Source organism: Mastigoproctus giganteus, chromosome 6 (genome assembly GCF_048544385.1).
Source record: "Mastigoproctus giganteus isolate SK-2022 chromosome 6, ASM4854438v1, whole genome shotgun sequence".
NCBI lineage: Eukaryota > Metazoa > Arthropoda > Arachnida > Uropygi > Thelyphonidae > Mastigoproctus > Mastigoproctus giganteus.
Window position 1 is genome coordinate 109,137,912 of NC_143580.1, and position 15,437 is coordinate 109,153,348.

At 38.3% G+C, this 15,437-nt stretch overlaps 1 protein-coding gene across 1 annotated transcript in view; it reads right to left on the reverse strand.

The window, feature by feature from the left end:
• Window positions 1–790: 790 nt before the first annotated feature.
• Window positions 791–15,437, reverse strand: part of LOC150084503 (uridine phosphorylase 2-like) — a 110,503-nt gene continuing 95,856 nt past the window's right edge. The window contains exons 8-9 of the mRNA XM_090376267.1: window positions 12,101–12,247; window positions 791–948 (exon numbers count right to left, since the gene is read on the reverse strand). Of these exons, the coding sequence (XP_090232393.1) occupies window positions 791–948; window positions 12,101–12,247 (305 nt within the window). The remainder of the gene's footprint in view (window positions 949–12,100; window positions 12,248–15,437) is intronic.

The window sequence follows — 15,437 nt, forward strand, 5'->3', positions numbered from 1 at the left end:
CGCCTTCCCATTTTACCTATTCATCCTTTCCAGTAGTTTGTTTACTTCTTCCTTGAACTGCTTCACGCTCTCAGCCTTCACAAGAAGATATAGAAGTTGGTTCTAACAATCAACCACTCGCTGGCTGAAGGCAAACTTCCACACATTTGTTCTGCAACCATCCTTCCTCAATTTGAATTACCACCCCCCCTCATGTGCGTAGTCTGAGTATGCGGAAGAATCCCATCAGCATCAAGGCCTCCAGACCTGTATGCAGTACTCAAGATGTGGCCTGATATAATGAAAAAAATCCTGTATATCATTGACAAAAAAGAAAAAAAAAAAAAAAACCGCATGTGCTGGCCTGTCAGCTTAGAAATTATGCATCTTGAAAATTAACTGACAAAGTCGTTTCCATATTTTTTTTCACTGTAAATAAAGCAATCAGTCGATTACGATCTCTAAAAGTCTCTTGGTGTTTAAACTCAACTCTTTGAATCCCATAAGAATTATTTAAAGAAAACTAAAGTGGCGCATTAATTGAAACTGCATCAAACAGTTTAGAACTTCGCTTTATTCCAGCTAGAACTTAATAAAATATCAAAATTTAATATCAAACAATCTAGGACTTAAACACGATATTTACACACAAGAAATATTCGATATATTGAATATACTGAATTCCATTCTTAAAAAAAAAAAAATTTTGAAACACCGTTGTGCAATTGGTATTGGAGTACGATTAATACTTTTACTTTTAAGAATACTTTCGAGCACTCTAAAAATATTTTAATATTTTTAGAGTGCTTTGTTAAGTTTCGTCTTCAGCTGGAATCAATCCTAAACGCTTTTTAATGAATTTAGAAATCAAGGTCCTTGGCCGTTTCGTCCATTCTGCTGCGGTTTCCTGGTCTACGGTTATTTGGTCAGTTTTAAGACGGTCGATAAGGGTCACACATACCACAGCAGCTGAAAGAAAATGGAAAAAGTAAATTTTTTTATTGTTTCCAAACTCTCTCTCTGCACATTTTTTATATGAGTAAAAGATGGGCACACAGATCTTTTCACTAATTTTATCATCCTCTTGAACAGAGGCGGGCCGTCCCGAGAGTGAAAGGGGTCCACTGCACCCGGGTGCCAACGTTCAAAGGGCGCCTGAAAATCTGAAACTTACACACATGAAGAAAATTTTAAAGAGGGGCGCAAAATTTCAATTTGCACCCAGGCGCCACATACCCTAGGAATGTCCTGCTCTTGAACATTTAATTTCCACAGCATATAATCCAGTTCTTTGTCCAGGGTTCTGGCAGGTGCAGAGGTCTTCGATTGGATTAGCAAAGAAACCTGTTTTCGAAGACAGTTGTACTTAAGCGAATACGTTTTTGGATAAACTTTACTATTATTACAATTTTAATTTGTCTGTAATAATAAATTATATATTTTACCATAGGGTATTTTTAAAAGTACATAACTGTATTTTGATTAATATTGAACTGAACATATAATTTAATACCCGTTTTTAGCACAATCAGATCTCATCGTTATACAGGAAAAATAATAATAATATATAAATAAACTAGGGGGCTTTGCTCGCCCATTCCGGCGCACGCGTGCATGGGCGAGCAAAATGTAGAGGTATACGGAGTAAGTCAAATCTTTTCTATGTAAAAGAGACCCCTGTGGAAACGCACTGGTTTAAATCTAAATCTAATCTAATCAGGAAATAACCTATGTAATTTACCTGTGTTTTTGTAATGAGCGGCATTCTCAAGGTCAAATAAATATCACGGTAAAATCCAGAACGGAGAAGCATTGATTGGCATATGTCACTGCTTGGGAAAGCAGTGACATTTCCCATTTTAAAACAGCGGAATGGAGGGATAAACACCCTACCTAAGCTAAGACCCCTTCTCGACGGCACAAAACTATCAGAAAAGGGAGGTGCCCTCACCTGTCAATTATCGCCGTCTTCTCGCTTTCATCGAACTACCTGCCGGTGTATACTACCCTGGACTTCAGCCAATATCATTATGTAATTATTTACTTGCATTTACATAGGTCACTTAGGAAAAGGCCTTTTGCTTCAGATTTCATAATGCATGAGGAATATTGTTGCATCCGAAAGAGCAGGACTAAAATATTTAACTGATATATTTACGAACTATACAAATATTTAAAATATTTAAAAAATGCTAAACTACATTATTTACAAATAAACAATATTCATTAATATACAAAAAACGTTACAATGGACCTTAAAATGTTAGACAGTGAATCACATGCACGAGGTTAGTGAACGTTATGGAGGCAGTTGTCAATAATTAATTGCATTTGTAGTGACGTAATTGCCTCGCCCTGTTCTCCCACTGGCTCGAATAAATATCACTAGGAGGAAAACTTTTTAATATATAGATAGATAAAATATATATATATATATATATATTTGTTTATGAAAACCCCAAACATGTTGATTGGCATCATGAACCGTGAGTGGGCTGAGAAGATACTATACCAATTTCCTTGACTTAAAACTATCTTACACAAGATTACAGATAGGTTATTAATGATATCAAGGCAAAACGTTATGAGCAGATATATAAAAATTATAATCGCACAGAAATATGCACAAATAACATATTTAAAATAAATATGTAAATAAAATACATAGAAATCATCATCTAAGCGTTTCACTGTTCTCTATTCAAAAATAAAATATTTGCAGATAACAGAACAGCCTACGATTAAAGTCTTTTTTTTTTTTAAACTCCCGAACTCTATTTTATGGTATTTGCCTTTCAGCCTGACTTTCTTTCTTTCTGACCAGAAATTTCTGACTGGAAAGTTGCCAGAAAATGGGGGCACCCCATTTTCTGGCAACCACTTGACACAACTGGATCGTTGGATATGTCTCTTTTAGAATCTGTGTTCTGCATGGTTTCTCGTCACAGTATTTTCCTGGGTCTATGCCCAACATATTGTAGAAATGCACTATTCTCAACAAACTATGTTGAAAACACAGCGAAATTGCAGAAGTGGATCGAATTGATTTGTTCCAGCTATTTTCGGACTAGAAAAGTTACTCACAAGGCTACGAGCACCAGTTCGCCCCATCAGTGCGCAAATATGTGGATGATCCTTGCGATTTTCTGTTCTCACGGGTGGGATGATCTCTAAGAGTTTGGTCTGTAACAGAGTATTTCTCCAGAAATAGTACAGAGCTTGCCGGCTACCCTGTTTATCCACACAAGGAGCGACTATTCGAAACCTATAAACTTGTTTTGACCGACACATACGACGATACTGGTACAAAAAAAAAAAAAAAAAAAAAACTGTCACATTGGACATCCGAGAACTAACCTCTCATCAGCCCATGTGTAAGAGATCCATAAACTGCACGTGTTCTTCAGCCGATTTGCTTGTTTTGCCGGACAAAAAAACCGTGTCATTCAAGCCTGAAACCCATTATCTCAACCACAGAGTGAAAAAAAAAAATCCCATAAAAGCTCTTCGTGTTATTGATAGGATTCAAATCCATGCCATTTTTAATGTATTAGTGTTGTTAATACTACAGCGTTAATGCATTACTAATACAATTAGTAATGCATTAATGTATTAGTAATGCATTATTCCATATAGTACAAGGAAGTTAGAGACTGGCTGCACGACCAAAAGAAAAAAAAAAGGAAAAAGTAGATAATAAAACAGACAAATTATGCACTTCCTTACTCACGTATGTAACTGGCCAGTTGCCCTTCGAATTTCTTCAAACTATCAGCCTCAATTACCAGAGGAGACAGCTTGTTCCAGTAAAAAAACAATTCGCTGGCTAAAAGAAAAATCTTTAGCATTAGAATTAGTAGAGGCATATGATGCAAGAAAGCAAGCTTATACAGCATCAGCCAAAAAAAAAAAAAAAAAAAGCTCCCATTTCACCCCTCCGTTCGTTCCAAGTACCTGTCCAGCTCAGCCTTAAATTTATTTAGGCTATCAACTTCCACAACAAAGGATGGAAGTCTGTTCCACCAACCAACCACCTGCTGGCTAAAGGCAAACTTCCGAACATATATTTTTTAAACTCAATTTGAATTTATGCCCTCTCAAATGATTATTCTGAGCAAGGGGAAGAATTCCATCAACATTGAGCATGCTCAAACCATTCAAGGCTTTATACACCTCAATCAGATCACCCCGCAGGTACCTAGTCTCAAGATACTGTAATTTGCAAAATTTAAGCATTTCTTCATAAGAGCAACCCTTTGTTCCATTCACTAATCTTGTTGCCCTTCTCTGTACTCGTTCCAACAGCTCTACATCCTTCTTAAAATGAGGCCTCCAGACCTGTATATAGTACTAAAGGTGTGGCCTGACCATTGCTTTATATAAGGGGATAATCACCTCCTTATTCCAGCTAGAAAAATTCCTGAATATCATTGACAAGACACTATGAGCTACTCCTGCAGGCCGTCTACACTGCTCAGAAAATTTCATATCTGCCTGCAGTGCTTTACATTTGTCAATGTTAAACTTCATTTTCCACCTCTCAGCTCATCTGCTTAACTTTTCTAGATCCTGTTGCAGCAGCGTACTGTCAGTAGTGCCCTTAACAACCCTGCCAACCTTCGTATCGTCTGCAAACTTGGACATTAAGCTTGATATACCATCATCAATATCATTTATAAATACAGAAAACAACAATGGACCCAATACTGAACCCTGCGGGACTCCACTAATAACATTAGTCCACGATGAGAAGTGTCCATTGATTACCACTCTCTGTCTTCTCCCACTCACCCATCCCTTTATCCATAGCAGCAATTTGCCTCCAATGCCGCACTGCTCCAATTTGTGCAGCAGTCTTCCATGTGCAACAGTATCAAAAGCCTTTCTAAGGTCCAAAAATATAATATCAAAGTTATTCCCTGCATCCAGTTCTTTTGAGACTGCATCATTGTTTGTTATTTGGTTTTTAGGAGCATTAGCAACTAAGGCCACATTGCGCCGCCGTAGCCTAGTGGTCAGGCGCGCGGGTGCATAAGTACACGTGCCTTGAGTGACCGGGGTTCAAGCCCGTGACTGCTGAATATGGTGCTGTTTCCTGTATTCTGTCTATCTTGTGAACTCCTCTGACCGTTTGGTCGTCCCGGAGTATAAACAGAAAATTTATTTATTTATATGCGGTGGTCATTCCCTGACCTTTCCGCATCCTCCGTATTTGGTGGTGACGGGCTCGAACCCCGGTCTAATCAAGAAGCGTGTGCTACGCAGTGTTACTCCTTCCCACCTGGCTACGGAGGAGCGGCGACTGCATCATAGTATCCAATCAAATTGGTCAGGCAAGACTTTCCCTTAACAAAACCATGCTGTATCCGAGCTATGACTGAAGTACTGTTTTATGACTGAAGCACTGGTTAAAGAAGTACTGTTCTGCAGTACTTCTTTAACCAGTGTCTCCATTAATTTTCCTGGAACAGAAGTGAAACTAACGGGTCTATAATTACTTGTGTTGCCCTTTGATCCTCCTTTGTGAATTGGGGTCACATTTGCACATCTCCAGTCCATGGGTACTTCCCCTGAGTCCAAGGAAGCTCTCATAATTATGGCTAAGGGTTTGCTTACTTCCTTTGCTGCCTCTTTTAATATAACTGGATAGATCCCGTCCACCTCCGGTGCCTTTTTTATGTTTATCTTCAACAATTTCTTTGCTAATTTATATTCTGTAATATAACATTAGATATTAGAGCTGGAAAAGGAATTAGAAAATGTGAATTGGAATATCATCGGTTTGGCTGAAACAAGAAGAAGAAATGAATCACTTATAACTTTATCAAGTGGAAATCTGCTGTACACCAATGGAAACAGTGAAAGGAGTGAAGGTGGAGTTGGGTTTCTGGTCCATAAAGATTTTAAAAACATTTTGGAATTCAAAAGTACATCACCAAGGGTGTCAAGACTAATATTCAAGATTTCTAAGAGGTACAAGCTAAAGATTATAATGATTTATGCACCAACATCGAGCCATGATGATGAAGAGGTTGAAGAAATGTACACTGAAATTGAGAGTCTTCTAGATGAGCAGAAAACCCACTACACTATTATTATGGGGGACTTCAATGCTAAGGTTGGAAAAAGGCAAAACAGCGCAGAAAGAGGGACTATAGGAAATTTTGGAATTGGTGAAAGAAATAAAACAGGTGAAAGACTTGTGGAATTTGCAAAATCTCAAGGACTGTCAGTAATGAACACTTTTTTCAAGAAAAGGGTGAACAGAAAATGGACATGGAAGAGTCCAAATGGATTAACAACTAATGAAATCGACTTCATCCTCACTAACAGAAGATATATTGTGAATGATGTTACCGTCCTGAATAAGGTAAATGTTGGAAGTGATCACAGAATGGTAAGATGTACACTTGATATAGATGTAGGAAAGGAAAGGAAAAAACTGACTCGAGTAAATAATACAAAGGTCTTTGAAATAACAGAGGAGGAGAAAAAACAGTATGTACTGGAACTTAAGAACAAGTTTGAGCTTCTGCAGACTGCTCAGGACCAAGATATCGACGAGGAATATTACAACTTTCTGAAAGTGATAAAGCCCAAGAAACCTATAGGGAAACAGAAATCCAAAGAAGAAAAAATTAGTCAAGAAACACTTGTCATGATGAACCAAAGACGACAAATGAAGAGCAAGAAAAACACTGACAGGGAGAAAATTGAGTGTACTGAGTTATGCAAAGCCATTAGAAAGAGACTCAGAGAGGACATAAGAAGATTTAACACAAGAAAAGTAGAACAAGCATTAAGGGAAAACAAAGGATTTAAATCAGCAGCCATGAGCAGTAATACAGAAAGACAAATGATACTGAAACTGAAGAATAGCGATGGTGTACTTATAAACAGCAGAGAAGGCATAATGCAAATAGCAGAAGACTACTATAGAGAATTATACAAGGAGCGAGGGAATGATACCAGCAGTGGGGAAGATGGATTGCAAAGTAGCAACACATACGACATACCCGATATTCTTCCTGATGAGGTAGAACATGCATTGAAGAAAATGAAGAATCGGAAAGCCCCAGGGGAAGATGAAGTTACTGTAGAGTTGTTAAAATTGGGAGGAAGAGACATAACACTAAAACTGGCAAGGCTCTTCACAAAGTGCATTAGAAAAGGTGTGATGCCTAAGCAGTGGAATAATGCAATCATAGTTTTGCTGCATAAGAAAGGAGATAAATCAGAAATTGGAAATTATAGACCAATTAGCTTGTTATCCCATATCTACAAGTTGTTCACAAGGGTCATTACTAACAGATTAGAAAGAATACTTGATGAGAATCAACCGAAAGAGCAAGCTGGCTTTAGGACAGGATTCTCAACTATGGATCACCTTCACGTAATATCACAGCTAATGGAGAAAGCAAATGAATATAAAACACCATTATGCCTGGCGTTTGTGGATTATGAAAAGGCGTTTGACTCCATACAGCATAAGGCAATGTTCCGGGCACTGGAAAGACAAGGCATAGATACTCCATATATTATGATTTTGAAGAAAATATATGAGAGTGCTACATCCTTTATTAGACTAGACAAAGACAGTAGCAAATTTAAAATCGAGAAAGGAGTTCGACAAGGAGACACAATATCTCCGAAGCTGTTTACTGCTGCCCTTGAGGAAGCTTTCAGAAGATTAGACTGGTTGCAGAAAGGAGTCAATATGAACGGAGAGTACCTAAACCATTTACGATTTGCAGATGACATTGTGGTCATAAGCCACGATCCCAAAGAATTAGAGGAAAATCTTAATCAGTTATGCACAGTTAGTAAGGATTTTGGACTAAAGATGAATATGGCTAAAACAAAAGTAATGATGAACAAGTATGCCACGGAAAGGGAAATAATGATTGAAGGAGCAGTAATTGAAAAGGTGGAGTCATATACTTATCTGGGACAAGTTATTAGCTGTAATAATGATAAATGGCTGGAAGTCAAGAGAAGAATAAATTTTGGATGGATAGCATTCAGGAAATATAGTCACATACTGAAGAGCAATATCCCAGTTTGTCTGAAACGTAAAATAATGAATCAATGTATACTCCCCACCATGACTTATGGAAGTGAAACTTGGGCACTCACCAAAAGAATGGAAGAGAAGCTAAGAACTACACAGCGAAGAATGGAACGAATTATATTGGGAATCAGACTGTTAGATAAGAAGCGAAACACATGGATTAGGCAGCAAACTCAAGTAAAGGACATTCTTATCAAAACTAAAGAACTAAAATGGTCTTGGGCAGGACACATAGCTCGAAGACATGATGACAGATGGACTAAGAAAATAACAGAATGGTACCCAAGAGGAGCTAGAAGAAAACCTGGAAGACAAAGGCGGAGATGGATAGATGAAATTCATGAGTTTTTGAGTAGTAAATGGATGGCCAGTGCTTAAAACAGAAGGAACTGGAAAGTTGCTGGAGAGGCCTTCATCCTGCAGTGGATTGAAAATGGCTGATGATGATGATGATGAATATAACATTAGTAAAATAATCAGAGGAGTTTACCTCACTATAGTGCGTATAACACTTCCGTATGATACCCTCCAGAAATTAAAACGGAAAAAACGAAAAAATCGACAACTTACCGGTACATTAGAGTAAAATATAAATAATTAAATAAACAATTTAACACAATTCAAATCAATATAAAACAATTAAAAATCAAATTAACGCAATTAAAAGAATCAAACGAAAATATTCAAAACGATTTTCCTTCCTTAAGATGACAATGCTTTTCGACAGAATGTCGTGATCACAGGAATGAAAATTAAAATCGTTTTGAATATTTTCGTTTGATTCTTTTAATTGGGTTAATTTGATTTTTAATTGTTTTATATTGATTTGAATTGTGTTAAATTGTGGATTTTTTCGTTTTTTTCCGTTTTAATTTCTGGAGGGTATCATACGGATGTATTCTACGCACTACATTGAGGTAAACTCCTCTGATTATTTTACTAATATTATTATCAACGTAGAACATATTGAGTAGTACAGCTCTGATTCATACTATCTGTAATATAACATAAATTAAAATTTTGTAATCTTTCTTAAGTTCAAATTTTTCCTAAATAATGGTTGTTAGAAGATCCACTTAAAATACAAAGTCAAAAATTCTGTGGTTTTTTTTTTTTTGGCCTCCATGGCTTAAATGGAGGCTTAAATGCTTTAAACTCACTTAATAATTACCAATATATTACAAATAAAACACAACATGTAGTTCAGTTGTAGGCCAGGAATGGCTCATGCGCAGCGGCAAAGAGAGTAGGCGAATGACAGTAACTACGTGCAATTGCAGAGCTACCTGGGGAAAAAATCAACAGGTAACGCTGCCATTGCACTTAAGGGCTTGCTGAAACATAAGCCTTGGTTTCAGAATTGTATCAATTCGTTAATATTTTCTCAGGGACGCTGAAGTAAACATTCAATATATAGATCAGGGCAGGAACGGGTAATCTGGCACAGTCTTATTTAATGTCAAGAAAGACTATGTCCATTAGGCCTTGCTATTGAGAGCTTGTTCTACCTTGATTAGGGTATCAGGCAGATCTGTATACGTTGGTGATATTTTTATAATTGTGATATATTTATTTTAAATGATAATTTTCTTCTATGTTGCAGAAGTAGTGAGTGCAGTAAACCTAAACTAAACTTAGTGCAATGCTGAACTATAGTTATCACTGAAGAAATGAGATTATGCCCTACAACAAGGAATTGAATTTTTTTTTTCTGAGTCAAAACAGCAAAAGCAAATTTGGCAACTGCAACAAATTTATTAAAATGGAAGTAAACAAACCTCACACTTTGTTTACTACACTGAAGTAAACAAAATTCAAAAATAAGCAAACAAAAGGAGTAAAATAAAAGCAATATCTTGCTAGTAAATTCTGTTTTTACAAAAAAAAATAAATAAATAAATAAATAAACTAGGAGTATTGTTGGAATACCAAGATTTCAAGGAGCAATGAATTTGCCCCTTAATTCTCTCACGATTGTAATCTAGTGTTTCTCACAGAGTTCATCCAACATAAATGGAGTACATCTGCCAGACTTCTGTAATGTCAGTGAAATCAGTCAACTGGACAAAAAAAAAAAAAAAAAAAAAAGGTTGTGCATGGATTTAGTTTGAAAATTTTGCCTAGATGCTTTCACCTCTTATAAGGGCTAACATAGATCTGGATGGATTCTGATTTTTAAATTAAATTTTATTAATTTAATCTGCATATGGTCTATCCATGAGTACCTGCTAATACTGCTGCTCAAACTCCTAATTACAACTTAAATAATTGTTTTCAGGGGTTTCATTCATGCCGCTTTGCACATTTTCATGCTCATCTTTTATAAGGTCCCTCATTTTCCATTATGTTCGAAGCCTGTTGATTATCCAAGTCGTCAGCACTTATTCAAAGTCTTTTATATTAACCAAAAGTTGGGGCAGGAGCTTAACAGCACACATCGCGCACTGCCCATTTCTTTTTCGAAACCAATAAGAGCGTTACGTACGTTATTCTTACAACTGACTTCACTGAATTAGTTATAACTTTGTAGTTATTTCTATAGTTATACACTGGTGTGCAAAACTTAAGAACCAACACTATTTCTAAAGGTTACAACCACAGAATCTTTACTTAAGGTACTCTTTACTGATGAGAGTAGATTCAGTCTCAGCAACGATTCTGGACGTCAGCTAATCTGGCAAGAGGTTGGCACACGGTATCACCCCGCAAACATCACTGAAAGCGATCGATATGGCGGTCGAGGTGTTCTCGTCTGGGGAGGCGTTATCTTGGATGGACGTACACAACTCCAGATAATGGAAGGCGGAACTGTAACCGGTGCACGCTACTGTACTGAGGTAATTCTTCCCCATGTGCGTCTGTTCCGAGGCTGAAGACATATGGGACGCTCTGGGGAGACACCTAGCGGCACGTCCACACCCACCAGAAAATGTTTACCAGCTGAAGATGGCGCTGATAGAGGAATGGACGATATTACCGCAAAAACTTATCAACAACATTGTTCTAAGTATGGACAGGCGGTGCAAAGCCTGCATCGACATTAGGGGTGGCCATATCTCCTACTGAGGACCACCTCTTCCCTTTGTTCCATCTTTGGCAGTGATGCATCTGTATCATGGCAGCCAGTGCTATGTCGCCATTTTGAATAAAGTCCCTCTGTACCGTATTGTTTCCTTCATCATTTCTGTACCTCACGAGGTTCCTTTGGTATGCTTTTCCCATATCCAGGCCACTCCTATGAGAAGTTACAGGTGAAAACCTGACTAGTCCTTAAATTCTGCACACAATTGTAGAAATGTAGTTATATATTCCTATAGTTATAGATATAACTACAATTAGAAATATCAAATCACATATAAGCTCATTGGGAAGGTACTAATGATTTCTGAAACTTAACAGAGTAGTGGAAAAACCCAGGTGAGACAAAACACATTTTTGGAGAAGAGAGAAATTTAATCAATCATTTTCTGAAATTTAGGTATGCTCTATGAAAGAGCCTTATAATTTTATTTCGTTTCACCTAGTGCATAGCATCCTTCGATGCTAGTAAGATTTTTCAAAGTTCTTTTGTACTACATAATTAAGATTAGAAAATTTATGAATATCATATGATATCTCGGCCTTAATGTCAGACAACGTTAACTACAAAATTGTATTTTTGTTTAACTTTATACAAATAACAAAGCATATCATATCATAGAAATGTATTTCTCTAGTAGTTTACACATTAACTTAGGCTATAGGTACATTTCCGGTAAACCAAGAAAATGTCAAATGATTTTTTCCACACAAAATTTCCATTTACATTCCCGCCAATAGTACAGTTGTACAGTTCTTCCTTGAATTTATCAACTTCACAACAGTTGCAGCTATCAACTTCACAACAACAACAGATGGAAGTTTTCTTGGTTAATTACAAAAATGTTTACTACAAAATGATTTTGTAGTTAATGCTCTCGGACACTGAACCCTCGATATTCTTCTCTCACTCAACCATGCAATACTATATCATATATAATATCATTAGAAGTAACATCTGTTGCTACATACCACTAACTCCAGCTTGGTAACAGAGAGCCCCGAAACCTAAAGATTCCATTTCAATATTCAAAACTCCGGCATTACGGAGACGATACATGAAATCTATTTTCTCTTGACGAGTGTAATTACAGAAGGCTCCATCTAACCGACCCTGACCTGAAAATAAAAACAGGCATTTAAATAAGTGGGCATTTGTGTCTGAGTCGCACTGAGTGTCTCAGTTTACGGTCTATAATTTTGAACATTTGACCAATTGCCTATTAAACAAAATATTCATTGTAATTTGGCAGTGTGATTCATCAGTTGCACTTAAGTATACGGTTGGAAGTATAACTGAATACTTGTCACGTAATGCAGGTTCGACCCTACGATCTGCGTAACTCCGAATGGACATGTTACTGCTGTCGGCTTTCTGAATTATAACAAAATAATAAAATAAAATTTATTTATATTAACACTTAATTTTTCTGTCAATGCATTTCTGCTTAATTTAGATTAGACAAACTAATTATGTTGTTTTCAGGAAGGTTACTATAGCCGATTTTATTCTCTTCAGAACAAAATATGCTGGCGCACCTCTTCTAAAATTGGCTATTAGCATTAGAAGTGGCATTTGATTCAGTCAAAAGAAAAAAAAAAAACACATTTTCCAACCCCACAAGGTCAAATGACAACAACTTGGGAACAATCAGTGGACAACATCTTGAATGCCATATTCAAGGAACCGACGGTCCCAACTCTACAGGAACAAATCCATCTCTGTCAAGAAAACCTGAACTACAATACACAAATCATAGAGCCCCCCTTCACCATGGAGGAGCTCAGTACTGCTACCGCCCGGATAAGAAAGAGAAAATGTCCCGGCCTAGACATGATAGAACCCGAAATACTTAAAAAAGTAATAGAATATACACCACAACTTCTATTGACCCTGTTCAACAGATGCCCAGAGGTAGGGAAATTCCCAACAAAATGGAAAACGGCCAACATCAAACTTATCATCAAGAGTCCGACTAAGAAATCAGAATGCCCGAAATCCTACAGGCTCATCGCACTTCTTTCTGTAGTTAGCAAATTATTTGAAAGGCTACTGCACAAACGAATCCTCCAACACTACGAAGCAGCTGGCCTCCTAGCTGGGAATCAGTTTGGATTTAAACCGGGATCCTCCACAACAGAAGCCCTCAGAAACCTAACTAACAAGGTCAAAAATTGTGACAACAAATATTTCCTCGTAATATCGATTGATTTTGCCGGGGCGTTCGACTCACTCTGGTGGCCGAGCATCTTGAGCAGACTCAGGAAAGCTAAAGTACCCATCAACCTCTATAAAATCATAGAAACCTATCTCTCACAAAGAAAAATTGAGATAAACACTCCATACAAAAAGATCGCAAGAACAGTACACAGAGGATGTCCACAGGGGTCTGTACTGGGCCCACTCCTCTGGAACTTGGTATTTGACGAGTTCTTGAGAATGGACCGAGGCGCAGTGGGGGTGCAGACCTTCGCAGATGACCTGATTTTGACAGTGCATGCAAGCAAACTCCAGAGCCCAATTGGAAATCCTAGCTAATCAGGCCCTGCAGATACTCCAAAAGGGGGCCAAGAAGAATTTCTTAACAATTTCACCGACAAAGACATTGTCGGCGCTGCTGAAAGGAACCGTGCAACTGAGACGACCACCCCAGATTAAGATTGATGGGACAACTATCAAGTTTGCTAGTCAACTAAAACACCTGGGTGTGATACTAGACAATAACTTATCCTTCCAACCACATCTCAAATTCCTAAGACAAAAGATCAGAAACTACTCTGCCATGGTAGCTAGAGTCACAAGGCGAGACTGGGATCTCAAAAAGCGTGCCCTAGCCTTATACTACAAGACAACCTTCCTCCCAATAATTATTACATACGCTTCAGCAATCTGGTATGACAAAACTGCCTTGGTCGTAAATAAGAGAACCCTGGATGCAATTCAACGCACCATCCTCCTCACTACCACCCGCGCCTGCAGAAAGGTGAGTAACCCAGCGCTTCAGGTGATAGCAGCAGTACTTCCACTTGATCTTGAAATCGCAAGAACAGGACTCCTCTACTACTTATCTAAGGGAATAACCACCACTTTCTTGGAATTTACAATAGACCCAACAAACAACCATAAGGCAGAAAAGATCCGGCTTCAGTCTCACCTGCTGCAGGTGTGGCAGGACAGGTGGGCAGAAACAACCAAAGGGGCAATCACCCATAAGTTCTTACCGCAACTTGAAAAAATCTATCCAAAATCGCCTACTTGGTTCTTTCCGGGGTTGCAAACAACATACTTGCTAACTGGACACGGCCCCTTTAACGCAAAGTTAATGGACTTCGCCCTTGTGGAGGACCCAGGCTGTACATGTGGAGAGATCGAAACCTGGGAACACCTCATGTACGACTGTCCGCAATACGAGGATCTCAGGTGCATTCTAATCACGAGTATAAGTTACATCCCCAGAGGGCAAGAGTTTCACTTACTGAATTCAGACGAGGAATACAGAGCCCTGACCAACTTCGCTCAAGAACTCTTCTCAAGAAGGAGAACACTATATGCAATACACCAGGAGTGAAAGACGACTAGCCAGATAATAAATCAAAACATCCTTTAGGACACACCCCGGAATGAAAATTATGTGGAAGCTACTAGCTGTCTACCAAGAAACCCTGCCTATGTACCAACAAATATGAGACCTAAGTGAAACTGACAAATATACTGAATGAAGATAGAGATCCAAAAACAAAGACATTCAACTTGGACGGGACACTATCCCACGAGTGACTCTACTACCGGACTTATGACTACACTACGACTGATGCAGCCTCACTGCCATGTAGCCAAATGGTGATCTCTACCAGCTCCCTTGCCTGGTACCTTTTTTCCTCTCCCTGGCAGGGGGGGAGGAGATGCTCTTCCTGTTTCCTCCCTCCCCTACCACCCCATATATTTCGCCTGGTGAGGCATGGGCATGCCTTACTGACCACCTGGGGTTGCCTTCCCTATCGACCCATACTTCTGTCTTTCCCACAGTCTTCAGTCTCTTCCCCCTACTCTGACTAATACGCCAGCGTAAACCCCACATAACTAATCAAAATTAACGATTTCTAAATTGAAAACTGAACCATATTAACCTCTCCTGGCTTTTCTAAACTTAACTGCCCCCGTTTTTTTTTTTTTTTTGTTTTTTTTTTAAGGTCCTAGCCACCGAAATCTCAAGAAATTAGGTGGCAGGACCTGCTAGAGTGTATATAAGCTACTGGGTTCCTGGTCTGCCTCCACGGGGGTAAGTGGGGCAACGTTGGGCCCCAATTG